The sequence below is a fragment of the Triturus cristatus genome, chromosome 12 (assembly GCF_964204655.1).
Source record: "Triturus cristatus chromosome 12, aTriCri1.1, whole genome shotgun sequence".
NCBI lineage: Eukaryota > Metazoa > Chordata > Amphibia > Caudata > Salamandridae > Triturus > Triturus cristatus.
This window is the reverse complement of record NC_140595.1, coordinates 853,976,181-853,990,024: the sequence shown is the minus strand read 5'-3', so window position 1 is coordinate 853,990,024 and position 13,844 is coordinate 853,976,181. Positions and strand designations below refer to the sequence as shown.

Below are 13,844 nucleotides of genomic sequence, written 5' to 3'. Positions count from 1 at the left end.
AGCTATTTAAGTGGGGGGCACAATAGGTGCTGCTGGCCCACTAGTAGGCTTAAGTGTAAATGACATACCCCTTTACTAGGGACTTATGGGTAAATTAAATATGCAAACCAGTTGTAAACCAATTTTACTATGTTTTACGGATAGAGCAGAGGCACTTTAGCATTGGTTAGCAGTGGTAAAGTACACAAATCCCCAAAGCTAACAAACATGAATTCAACAAAATAGGAGGGTGAAGAGAATAGGTTTGGGAGAAGACCACCCTAAGGGCTGACAGGTCTCACAAATATTTTATCACAAAAGCAGCATATTCTACATTTTGTGAGTTCCTTAATTTCACCTGTGTTCAGATCTTCTCTATTGAATTAGTATAATTCTGCTTTTTTTTATTTCATTTACCATCACAAACTGCTCTTGTTCCTAAATTCTACCATCATATTCGAAAGGAATATTCATTCCCTTAGGAAACTGTGATTGAGGATTAACAAAAATGTACTTCTATGTCAGTTGAATTGCTATTTACTTTTCAAATCATTGCTATTATTGTCATGTTTAAACAACTTCAATCATTGTAACTAATAATGGATCCATTTTCTCTTCGATCCTCTTCGTAGATGATGTACAGAGCAAAGTCTATTTGTTTAGACAACAAAACTGATGTTCCAGGATTTATCCTTCTTGGTTTCCAGATTCTGCCTGAGCTGAAGCTTCTCCTTTTCCTCATTTTCCTGTTGATTTACTTATTAACAGTGGTCGGGAACATCGTAATACTTGTTACAGTGTCTGCTAACAACAGCCTCCACTCTCCCATGTACTTCTTCTTGGGCAATTTGTCATTTTTGGAAATCTGGTATACAACAAACACAGTGCCCACCATGCTGGGTGGATTTTTATCAGACAATATCACACTTTCTCTTGCTGGTTGTGTCATACAGTTAAATATATTTGGTTGGCTTGCAATTACTGAGTGCTTTCTCTTGACGTTGATGGCTTATGATCGATATATGGCCATTTGTTACCCATTGCATTACAGTACGCTCATGAGCCAAAGACTTTGCCTAGTCCTCGTCCAATGCACCTGGGCAGCTGGATTTTGTATTGCAATGATTACAAGCATTTTGATTTACCAGTTGAACTTCCCAGCTCACAATTTGATTGACCACTTCTTTTGTGATAATATGCCTCTTTTAAAATCTGCATGCTCAGATATTTACATAGCTGAGATGTTTTGTGTTGTTGTATCATTCACTGTCACACCAATTCCTTTTCTGTTAATTGTTATCTCATATATGTATATTATTGTAGCCATCATAAGAATACCTTCAGCTACAGGGAGACAAAAGGCTTTCTCCACCTGCAGCTCCCACCTCCTTGTAGTTGCCATGTACTTTGGGACTTTAATAGCTTTATATGTGGCACCATCAACTGGTCATTCCCTCAATATAAACAAAGCTTTGTCCTTGCTGTACACTGTGGCAACACCAATGCTTAACCCGGTTATATACACCTTGAGGAACAAGGACATCCGGGGCGCCATGAAAATCACTTTCCAAATAATTTGTAGCCGTCATGGAGATGACCCATCCCAACTTGTATTTTGTCACACAAAAACAACATTCTAAGGAAAGAGGTGTCGACACATTCAGAAAGTATCTCTTCTAGTTACTATTTTATGATATAACATCCATTGGCAAAGCACTCTCTTCTGCATAGAACACCAGCTGACCTGCATGCAAACCGAGCAACAAAGAAGAGACAGCAGAAACCACCAGAGAGAAGCCAACAACAGTAATGGAAGGATGATGGCATTAAAGGACCATGATGAAAACATTTAAAAACATATGGAACCTGTGGCCTTTAAAGTAATTGAATCATATACTCAAGTTGACTTACAGCTACACTGACAACTCTGTCTCCCAACTCACCTCACCTATCACTAACAACAACTTCAGTGATATTCACTATTCACGTAAAAGGTTTATTCTTGAAACCCCTCAACATGTCAGGCCGCTTCCAGATCTGCTTCTCTTCCTTTTAAGTACAAATCCATGTCTCTGTCCAACAGAAATGTGGATGAGGTCTTGTTTATAACCTTAAAAACTTGGACCATGAAGGCCTCGGTTTGATTTCCAACGTGCCCAACACAGCTGCTGACGCTGACCCATGTATGTCTAACTATAATGAGATCAAGACCAACATTGTTGATGATCTTCCCTCTCTTAAGCCGAAAAAGAAAAAAAATCAAAAATATTGCCATGTGGTTCTTAGCAGAATTAAATCAAGAATAAAAAGAAAACCTTTGGAGGAGAAACAGCAACGAGATCAAACCAAACAGAAAGTACAGTAAACTGCCCTTCCCACTTCAAATGATCATTCAAGCACTGAACCACAGACATTCCTCTAACGCATGGGTACTCACAAACTTTCTCTCGGGGGCCACATTTACAGTGTGGTTTGTGGCCGAGGGCCGCACCGGAGGGGGCGGGGTCAGAGGGGGAGGGGCGGAGCTAAAGGGGAAAAAAATTGTGACCATGAGGTTGAACACAGGTCCCTGCAGCAGATGCCTTCGTCCACTGAGCCACCAGACCCGGGATATAAACATCTCTCTCTCTCTCTCCCCCTCTCTCTCCCCCCCTCTCTCTCTCTGTCTGCCTCCCTCCATCTGCCTCCCTGTCGCCCTCCTCCCTCTGTTGCCCTCTCTCTCCGTCTCCCTCTCTCTCTGTCTCCCTTTCTCTCCGTCTCCCTCTCTCTCCATCTCCCTCTCTCTGAGTCCCCCTCTGTCTCCCTCCCTCTGTCTCCCTCTCTCTTTGTCCCCCTCTGTCTCCCTCCCTCTATCTCCCTCCCTGTCTCTCTCCCTACCTCTGTCTCCCTCCGTGTCTTTCCCTCTGTCTCTCTCCCTCCGTCTCTCTCCCTCCGTCTCCCTCCCTCTCTGCCTCCCTCTCTGTCTCCCTCTCTCTGTCTCCCTCCTTCACTTCCGCTGTCACCCTCTGTCTCCCTCCGTCTCCCTCCCTCCCTCTGTCACCCTCTGTCTCCCTCCCTCTCCCTGTCTCTCTCCCTTCCTCTGTCTCCCTCTGTCTCCCTCCCTCCCTCTGACTCCCTCCCTGCCTCCCTCTCCCTCCCTGTCTCCCTCCCTCTCCCTCCCTGTCTCCCTCTCCCTCTCCCCGTCTCCCTCCCTCTATCTCCTTCCCTCTATCTCTCTCCCTCTATCTCTCTCCCTGTCTCTCTCCCTCCCTGTGTCTCTCTGTCTCCCTTCCTCTCTCTCCCTCTATCTCTCTCCCTCTATCTCTCTCCCTGTCTCTCTCCCTCCCTCTGTCTCTCTCTGTCTCCCTTTCTCTCCCTCCCTCTGTCTCCCTCCCTCTGTCACCCGCTGTCTCTCTCCGTCTCCCTCCCTCTGTCTTCCTCTGTCTCCCTCCCTCTCTGCCTCCCTCTCTGCCTCCCTCTCTGCCTCCCTCTCTGCCTCCCTCCCTCTGCCTCCCTCCCTCCCTCTGTCACCCTCTGTCTCCCACCCTCCCTCTATCACCCTCTGTCTCCCTCCCTCTGCCTCCCTCCCTCTCTGTCTCCCTCTGCCTCTCTCTGTCTCCCTTCCTCTCCCTCCCTCTGCCTCCCTCAGTCACCCTCTGACTCCCACCCTCCCTCTGTCTCCCACCCTCCCTCTGTAACCCTCTGTCTCCCTCCCTCTCCCTCTGTCTCCCTCCCTCTGTCTCCCCCAGACTGCCTCTCTATGTATCCCTCTCTCTGTCACCCTCTTTCAACCTCTGTCTCCCTCCCTCTCCCTCTGTCTACCCCAGACTGCCTCTCTCCCTCTCCCTCCCTCTGTCACCCCATCCCGTGTGTGTGTCAGCCCTCATCCCGGGCTGAGACAGCTTCCCAGCGCACACACACAGCCGCACCCGAGTAATTCACAGGTCTTTAAAAGACCATTTACATGTTAATAAAGCTTTGTTGTATTTCACCTCTTAGCCCCCTGCATCTCCGCTTTGAAAAACCCTGGAATTCCCCGGCCCCCACAGAGCAGAGTCTCAGAGTCCGGGCTGCTGCAACCGGCAGTGTTTGCTAACACTATTGAATTTTTTTTTTTAAACACAGGTAGGATGTCTGCAAGGTCAGCGGGCCTCCAAGGAAGGCTTGCCGGGCCGCTGGCGGCCCGCAGGCCGTACTATGAGTACCCGTGCTCTAACCCTACTCCAGCGATCTCTCATCCTTCTTCTTTTATAAATTTGAGGATTTCGGAAAGTTCTCATGCCCCTTAACATGAATCAACCGCTCCCTTCAATTCAGGATAATTTCACCCATCCACTCATTTACCTTCACTCCTATTGCTCTACGTCAATAACATTTTGAGTTTGTGAGCTTTCAGCCATGTGTTTTTCCCCATCTGTGTCTCCTTACCAAACATACAAGCAATCAAATAGGCCATATGGGAACGGCATTGTGATTTCCTCTCTGCATCTCCTGGTGAATTCATTGCTTGCCTGAAAGTAGGACATGGTAATCCACTACTAAGTAAATCAATTGTCAATTTAGAAAGGCTCAATGATTACCAACACCTAAATGGTCTCCTCTGTGAGATCTGAGATTAATTGTTACATCCTAGGCAATAATCCATGTCATGATGTGATACGATAACGACGTAAAACAATTGGCAAGGTAATAGATGTGAGGTTTGATCACTATACTTATACTCCACTATGAATTTATAACTTGACAATATGGTGTACGTTGATATTTGTGATCTATACCTTTGCAGGTCAATGCTGTGTGAGACATTTTGACATACAGCTCTAATTGTCAATAGTTGAGTCCCTATTCTTGACATGTCTGCTCTGTTTGAATAAGTGGGCCATACCTTCCTCCATGATACATTTAAGAAGTGCATGGTCTCAGAAAGACAATTACTCAATTGATTCTCCTTGAATCTAAATGGCAGCGCTCAAATAGCAAAGATCCTTTCTAGCGTACCTCAAGAGTCTATCGTAGCCCAAACCTTGTTTAAGGAGCTGCTGTATGAAACTATCATCAATTACCACCGACATTCTGAAGATACTAGCTGCAACCAGACACTGGAACAAGGCTCTGATCCAGCCTTTGATCCATTGCATTAATTGTCCATGTTAAATTCTAGCTGCCCAGATGACATCTTCTCGTGCCTACAGAAATCTTCAACATGTCCCTTGCCACCAGAAGTGTCTCTGATAACTGGAAACCAAAGACCATCATCATGTTACAAAAAATGGAGAACTTATAAAGCTAGGTAATGGTATTTCCATATAATTTATTTTGAGGAAACTACTGGAAAAACAATGGCTGAACACATGGTGGCTAAACCACTCTCCTCTTTTCTTGAAGGTACAGGTACCCTTGATCGGCTATGAGTTTTTGTCCAAGGCAGAGAACTGAATCTGTCCAGATTCTGGTACCTGACGAGCTTTATCAAGTCACTGCTGATGTTTGATGTTGGCTCAGCAGATCTCATCCTTCTGCATCTATCTCTGCTGATGTTTGATGTTGGCTCAGCAGGACTCATCCTTCTGCATCTATCTCTGCTGATGTTTGATGTTGGCTCAGCAGATCTCATCCTTCTGCATCTATCTCTGCTGATGTTTGATGTTGGCTCAGCAGGACTCATCCTTCTGCATCTATCTCTGCTGATGTTTGATGTTGGCTCAGCAGATCTCATCCTTCTGCATCTATCTCTGCTGATGTTTGATGTTGGCTCAGCAGATCTCATCCTTCTGCATCTATCTCTGCTGATGTTTGATGTTGGCTCAGCAGATCTCATCCTTCTGCATCTATCTCTGCTGATGTTTGATGTTGGCTCAGCAGGACTCATCCTTCTGCATCTATCTCTGCTGATGTTTGATGTTGGCTCAGCAGATCTCATCCTTCTGCATCTATCTCTGCTGATGTTTGATGTTGGCTCAGCAGGACTCATCCTTCTGCATCTATCTCTGCTGATGTTTGATGTTGGCTCAGCAGATCTCATCCTTCTGCATCTATCTCTGCTGATGTTTGATGTTGGCTCAGCAGGACTCATCCTTCTGCATCTATCTCTGCTGATGTTTGATGTTGGCTCAGCAGATCTCATCCTTCTGCATCTATCTCTGCTGATGTTTGATGTTGGCTCAGCAGATCTCATCCTTCTGCATCTATCTCTGCTGATGTTTGATGTTGGCTCAGCAGATCTCATCCTTCTGCATCTATCTCTGCTGATGTTTGATGTTGGCTCAGCAGATCTCATCCTTCTGCATCTATCTCTGCTGATGTTTGATGTTGGCTCAGCAGATCTCATCCTTCTGCATCTATCTCTGCTGATGTTTGATGTTGGCTCAGCAGATCTCATCCTTCTGAATCTATCTCTGCTGATGTTTGATGTTGGCTTAGCAGATCTCATCCTTCTGCATCTATCTCTGCTGATGTTTGATGTTGGCTCAGCAGATCTCATCCTTCTGCATCTATCTCTGCTGATGTTTGATGTTGGCTCAGCAGATCTCATCCTTCTGCATCTTTCTCTGCTGATGTTTGATGTTGGCTCAGCAGATCTCATCCTTCTGCATCTATCTCTGCTGATGTTTGATGTTGGCTCAGCAGATCTCATCCTTCTGCATCTATCTCTGCTGATGTTTGATGTTGGCTCAGCAGATCTCATCCTTCTGCATCTATCTCTGCTGATGTTTGATGTTGGCTCAGCAGATCTCATCCTTCTGCATCTATCTCTGCTGATGTTTGATGTTGGCTCAGCAGATCTCATCCTTCTGCATCTATCTCTGCTGATGTTTGATGTTGGCTCATCAGATCTCATCCTTCTGCATCTATCTCTGCTGATGTTTGATGTTGGCTCAGCAGGACTCATCCTTCTGCATCTTTCTGCCACTTTATAAATGGTGGATCAGAAGACTCTGAGCAGGGGTGTTCAGAAAATTCCGCTCTGCCGGCTGAGTTCACAGAGTTTTGTCACTCTGCGCTTCGCTTGGAGCACAAAATTTGCTAAAAACTCTGCAAACTGCAGCGTAGCAGAATTTATTGGCACCCACCCCTAGAAATGAAGGGAGAACTTCACTCTGTACAATGAACGCTGCAAACATTAAAAGGGGAGGGGTGTGACATGAGTACTTTTAGTTTTAACATACAGAAGAGACGTGTTCAGTACTTTATTTGAACAACACTAATTAGCAAGTGTTTTGTTATTGTTTTCAGTACTAACCATTGGCATTTGTTAAGCTTGAAAGGAATGCTGAATCCCTTGTAGTAAAGTACTGGGAGAGTCCATTTTGTGCACCTGTTGCTGCAGTCCAGAGCCACAGCGCTGTGCATGGCTGTGGTCTGGTTGCTGGTGTTCTCTACTGTTGTGTCGGTTGGAGTGCATTCATTTGGGGGCCAGGGCTCCCTTTTCCTTCACTGGGGTTTGATGCTCCAAACTGTTGTACCCACCTAAACCCCTTCTCCTTGCCATGTCAGCTGGATCCCCCAGTTGCTGTGGACAGAGGAACCCCTTTTTCCCCCGGGTGAAGCACACGGATCCTCTGTGCTGTGGAGAGCAGGCACCATGTTCATGTGGCTTTCAGGCACCCTGTGGCCACTCTCCTGAGAATGGAAGACCACAAGCAGCAGGTGCTGCACATCAAAGGGGTGGTGCAGCCCTGTGGACGGGAGTGATGCAAGCTGAGTGGCTTTGACTACTCTCAACAAAAGCCAAGGTGAGCCTACCGGGCACTGTGGAGCCTGAGTGATTGCATTGCATTACAGCAGGGTAGTAGTACATCTAGGGGGTGCCGCAGAGCATCTACATGGAACATTAGGATTTGAGGGGTTTGTGAATTGTCAGCGCAGGTCCAGGGTTGCACGGGAATTATATCTAAATGCCTCTGTTGGAGTAAAGGGGGTGGGGCACTAGTTGGTTAAAGATGGGTATATAGGGTAAATAGAAAGCCAGGCCCAGGAATAACACTGACATATGTGTGGTGTAACTCTATAACTGGGCACCACATCACATCACACAGGGCAGCTAGCTAGAGCCCTATTGTTGTACATTAGGACTCATTGACGAGTTATTACCTTTTTAGTGCCTCGAGTACTAGCATCGCCGTGCTGCACATGCAGCCTGTATGCTAGACACGCACCCCCCCCCCCCCCCCAAGGTGCAGTGTGGCCCTGAGAACAGTCACAGGCGCCCAATAGGACCAAGCAGTCACGTCAAATGGCTATCACTAAACTTTTCAATAACAACATATTGAAAACCCAAACCTACAACTGTGTGACCTCGTGGACTCTGGAAGTAAGGCACCAAAGTCCCTATATGTTTGTTTCCCCACTTGAACAAGCTTTGTTTCCTTGCCCAAACCTCAGTGCACTGTATTCAACAAGAAAAAACATTGGAATTTCTTTGCTTCGAATCATTCCAAACCGTATTTTTGTACTTGTTCTCCGTGATTGTCTCATTTTTATGTTCTCTGTGGCTTTTTTTTAAATGCTTGTTGTTGGACTTTGTTATCGCATTGTGACAGGCAAGCACATTTTTTAACCACATAACAATACAATCAATCAATCAATCTGGGTTTGAAAAGCACTGCTACTCACCTTTGAGGGTCTCAAGACACTGTGGAGGGGCGTATGCAGTGTATCAGACTAACTGCTGAGTTCATCTGAAGAGGCAGGTCTTGAGGTTCTTCCTGAATTGTGTCGGTGAGTGTTTTTTCCTAAGGTGGATGGGCAGGGTGTTACATGTCATCGAGGCGAGGTAGGAGAAGGACAATCGTCGGGTTCTGGTCCTGTGGATGCATGGGACGGTAGCCAGGGAAAGCTGGACAGAGCAGAGGTGTCTGTTGGGTAGGTGAAATGTGCGGCGGTGACCCAGGTATGTGGGTCCGGCTATGTGCGGGTGAGGAGTTTGAGGTCATTCTTCTGTCGACTTGGAGCCAGTGGAGGTTGCTGAGGTGTTTTAGTGATGTTGCTGTGACGTGGGAAGTTGAGGATTAGTCTTGCTGTGGCATTCTGGACATTCTGGAGTCTTCAGATGAGTTTCTGAGAGATGCCGGCGTAGAGTGTGTTGCCGTAGTCGAGTGGGCTGCTGATGAGGGCATGGGTGGCTGTCTTCCTGAACTCAGTGCAGATCCATCTGAATCTGTTTCAAAACAGGAGGAGTGTGTTGAAACATGCCAAGGATAAAGTGTTTATCAGGCGGTCCATTGTAAGCGAGGAGTCCAGTATGATGCTGAGGTTTCATGCGTGGTTTGTGGGGGTAGCTTCCTAGAGCTGAACATTCTAAGTGGAGGGGGAGGCTTCAAGGATGAGTACTTCGGTCTTGTCGGTGTTGAGCTTCAGGCAGCTGTCCTTCATCCAGGAGGTGACGGCTTTCATACCTTCATACAAGTTGTTCCTGGTGACAGTGGGTTCTTCAGGGAGGGAGAGGATCAGCTGGGTGTCATCGGCATAGGAGATGATGTTGAGCCCATGGTTCTTGATGATGGCTTCAAGGGTGGGCCATGTAGACACTGAAGGGGGTGAGGCTGAGGGAGGAGTCCTGGGGTACTCCACAGCTGATCTCTGTCGGTTTTGAGAGGTACAGTGGGAGTCTAACTCATTATGTTCTGCTAGTAAGGAAGGTGTGGATCCAGTTGAGGGCCTTGTCTCAGATACCAGCCTCGTGGAGTCATGTGGCTAGTGTGCGTTGGGAGATGGTGTCAAAAGCCGCCGAGAGGTCCAGTAGAATGAGGGCCATGGTTTTGCTCTGGTCGAGGAGGGAGGGGATGTCATCAGTGGTGGCGAGGAGGGGGGCCTCAGGCTACAATTGTTTTAGAATCCGGATTAGGAGATTTCCAGGACGTGGTTGGTTTCGATAATTTAGGTGAGCTGAGCTTTTATGGCCTGAAGTTCTTGAAGTCCCTCAAGTGAGCGGAGGGTTTCTTCAGGTGTGGGTTGATCTTGTTGTGTTTCCAGTCATCGGGGAAGGCAGCAGTCTCATCTTGAGGGAGCAGTTGATGGTTCAGCATACCTCGGGTGCGATGGCAGAAGCAGCTCTGTGGAAGATGCAGTGCGGGCAGGGGTCTTTATGGTGTCGTCCATGGTGATTGGGGACCAACTGTGCAGATTCAGTCGGGCAAGTCGATGTTGGTTGTGGTAGTTGCTGGCTTGGTGATGTGATCCTGGGTGTCAAAGTTGTCATAGATAGTCTTGATCTTGTGGTAGAAGAAGGTGCCAAGTCTGTTGCAGAGGTCTTGGGAGGGTGGGATGTCTGTGGCCTTGCTGTTGGGTTTGGCAAACTCCTTGATGATGCTGAGGAGGTATTTGCTATTGTGTGCGTTGTTGGAGATTCCGTTTTGGAGGGCCTTCTTCCTTGTGGTTTTGATGAGGTGGTGGTATGTGGGGGTGGCTGCTTTGATGGTGGTGTGGGCTTCCGGGGTTTTGTTGTTCCACCATGTCTACAGGTGCATCTAGATTCTTGAAGCACGAGGGTGAAACAGCTTGCTCTCTTGATTTGTTGTTTACCAGTGGCTTTCTTAAGGGGGCAAGGTTGTTGGCGCATTTTGTGATCCATTAGTGGAAATGGTGTTCTGTGGTGTTTACGTCTGAGGATGTCGGTGATGAGGTGTCATTGAGAAAGGTGTTGAGTTGATCTCCTGTAACCCTGTTCCAGCTTCTGCGGGGTAAATGTTGGGTGTGCTGTTGTGCGGTGGGTTTGTTGAAAGAGAAGTGGTTGCAGTGGTGGTCGGTCCAGAGGAGTTCGGTGCTGGTGCTTTACGACATGCTGTTTCCTGCAGCAAAGATGGGGTCGAGTGTGTGTCCTGCTGTGTGCAAGGGAGAAGGGAGTAGCTGTTTAAGTCATAAGTTGGCGATGTTCTCAAGGAGAGAGGAGGTGTTGGGAAAATTTTGTTTTTTCCAGGTCGGAGTTGAGGTCTTTGAGTAAGATGTAGTTGTTGGATGCGAGGGCCTGGGGTGTGATGAGGTCAGCGATGGCATTGATGAAACAGATGGATGGTCTGTAGCTGAAGGTGCTGCGGGTGTGGTTTACGGGTTGGTCTGGATCTGGAAGCGGAGGTGGAGGTGTTTCATGTGGGTTGTTGGTTCGTCTGAGCGGGTGGTCAGGCTAAGGGAGCTTTGTGGAAGACGGTGATGCTTCCTCCTCGGACCAACATACAAACATGTTCCCTCCCATTTCTGTGGTCTTGTAAGGACTTAGTGCTCGGAGCCACAATGACACTCAACTCCTGTCACTCTGCAATGGATGTTTGTTTGGAAGTACCCAAACCTTTGTGTTTTTTTACCCTTGAAGTATTATGTTTCATTGTTTTGTAGGATGAGAGGAACTCCACAGAATATTGTTGAATTTTTCGTAACTCTGTGGAATTCCAGGTAGTCAAACTTCCAGAGTTATGTCCACTCTACCCTACCAAAGACTTTTCTAACAATTTATGGCTCTGTGATCACTGCATCACTTCCCTCCATTTGCAAGCTATGGCTATATAGTGGCTCAGCTCTTGCTTAAAAAGGTCAACCATTCCCTTATTTTCATCAAGTGGTCAGTGGGTCATGGGCCCGAGGGCACAGAACATGTCCCTCTTTGCCTCTCTGAAACTGGGCCACTGTTTATCCCTCTGAGTGGGGAGTTTGAGGCTGATGTCAGTTCAGTCAATGCCTGGCTCACATAGTCGGCCGATTGCATTGCACCCATCAAACCGAGAAACACCACGCTTTAACGAAATGACAGTCTGCTCAATGGTACAATGAGGACCTCAAGAAGCTCTGTAAACATTGCAAAAATTCAAAAGGAGCTGGAGGTGCCTGTACCTGCCAGAGGATTCATTCTGTTACTAGAAGGCTCTAAATATATATAATCTTGTAAGAAAGATAGCACAATCTGATTTTTTCACAGTTCAGATCGATACTTTCCATAATAAACCTGCGAGGTACTTAAAATCACCAATAAATTCACTCATCCTGATGCCCTACAACAGCCACTCAAACTCTCCCTCAAGCTTTGGTTCAAACTTTGGATTTCTTCAACATTAAAATCAATTGGTATTGTTGGATCAATGGTTCCCACAATCCCTGAAACTGGAAATCAGGGACTTCCCAGATGGCTTCACTCTCCCCATGCTGCTGCATGCTGCAGGAACTTGCTCCCATCTCACTTGAGGAATCAGCCCACACACTCAGAGCCTGTAAATCAGAGTCCCTTGATGACCCTTGCCCCCCTAATATTCTTGTGTCCAACTGTGTGGCAATACACCACCCCTTAAACCAGCTACTAAATGTGTCCATTTGGTTGGCTACAGTCCCAAGTGGATGGAAACAGGCCAAGCTCAAATCATTTGTGGAAAAAAAACATCAGCAGACTAATCCAATCCTGCTAATTTCTGTCCAGTCTCCATGTTGCCGGCCTTCTCCAAGATACTTCAGAAGCTCGCCAATAAACATCTCTCTGCCTATCTAGAGCAGAACAAGTTACTCCTCCAAGCTCAGTTGCTGGAGGTGACTGATATGAATAAGTTATCGGTGGATCAACTGATTCACCTTAATCTATCCGCGGCTTTTGACTAGGCCTGGGCTAAATTTCCGTTCCGCTCGCGGAAATTGCGATAATTTGACATTTTCGCATTCCGCGGAGAGCGCGAAAATGTCAAAATTTCCGCATTCCGCAGCTTAGCGATAATTTGTTTCTTGCTCGCGCTTTAAAATAATACATTTGTGCGCGCGCGCGATCGCCTTACCTGAATCCCCGCGTTCGCCGACAAGTTTTCCCGATCCGGTCGCGTTCTCCACAAGATGTTGGATTGTTGGTAGCCATTTGTGCTGTCTCGCGACAGTTCGCGCCCGCAGTAATGTCATTGGTCGCGTGATCACGTCTTTCTTCTCGCGATCATGCACCGCGAGAAGAGTGAAAACAAGATGGCCGCGCCCGCAAGCAACCGCATGGGTAAGTTGGCGAGCAGCGACCATGCAGAAAATACCACGAACGGGCGGGAAAAAGACTTCTGCATCTTCGCGATATTTTCGCGTGTTTGCGGAGATTTTTAACATTTTCGCGATAATTTGCGAAAGTCACTTTCGCAAATTCCGCCCACCCCTACTTTTCACACGATTGCGCACACTACACTCCTACATCATCAGAGACGTGCCATAGGCATTTGTGGGTCTGCACTGACTTGGTTATTCACTTTTTAAAGATAGATCCTAATCTGTTTGGATGACTCAGTCCACCTCAGAACCAAAACCCTTGGGTTATGGGGTTGCGCAGGGGTCTGCACTGAGCCCCACATTATTCAATGCCTACCCCGCGAGTGACCTTGATTGAAAACATATGGAGTACACATGGTATCATATGCCGATGATACACAAATGCCAATGGAGTAACTAGGGGGGGCAGTCCGGCCCGGGCTGGTGAGTTTTCTTTATTATTCATTATATTTATTTTATTCTCCTTCGTTAGTTGTCTGTTGCCACACCCACCTGCTCTTACCTTCACACATACCATCACTGGGTAGCAAACTCAAGGACTGCCCCATGTGGCAGAAGCTCTAGCTACACCACTGACAATTGCTCCTCATTCTACATAAAAACACCCCCAATGCACAGTGCAATTTCAAAGCCTGCATGTCTGCAGCATTGCAATGGATGCGCGATAGCAATTAAAACAGAAATCTGGCTCTTTGGAATTCCACCCCCCAGTTGGGACAACAATCTCTGCCCAAATGATGTCCTGCACCCTCCTGCCCCCACCACCGTGGCTCTCAATCTGGGGGGGGGGGTTGAAAGCTCAGCATCCCTGCCCCGCAGGCGGGTAGCATGGTTGAATCCTGTTTAGGACTTTTAATACTGTTAAAAGTTCCTTTACCTCCTCCCCCTTCTACAGC

General features: G+C 47.1%; 1 protein-coding gene across 1 annotated transcript; it reads left to right on the top strand.

Moving 5' to 3' along the window:
* Positions 1 to 611: 611 nt before the first annotated feature.
* LOC146783091 (olfactory receptor 11A1-like) lies at positions 612 to 1,619 on the top strand. Its single transcript, XM_085637284.1, has one exon. It carries the CDS (start codon positions 612 to 614, stop codon positions 1,617 to 1,619), a length of 1,008 nt encoding a protein of 335 aa, XP_085493410.1.
* The last annotated feature ends 12,225 nt before the right edge of the window (positions 1,620 to 13,844 follow it).

Excerpts from the sequence above, each read along its gene's own strand:
- LOC146783091 (XM_085637284.1), top strand. The coding sequence starts at position 612 with ATGATGTACAGAGCAAAGTCTATTTGTTTAGACAACAAAACTGATGTT.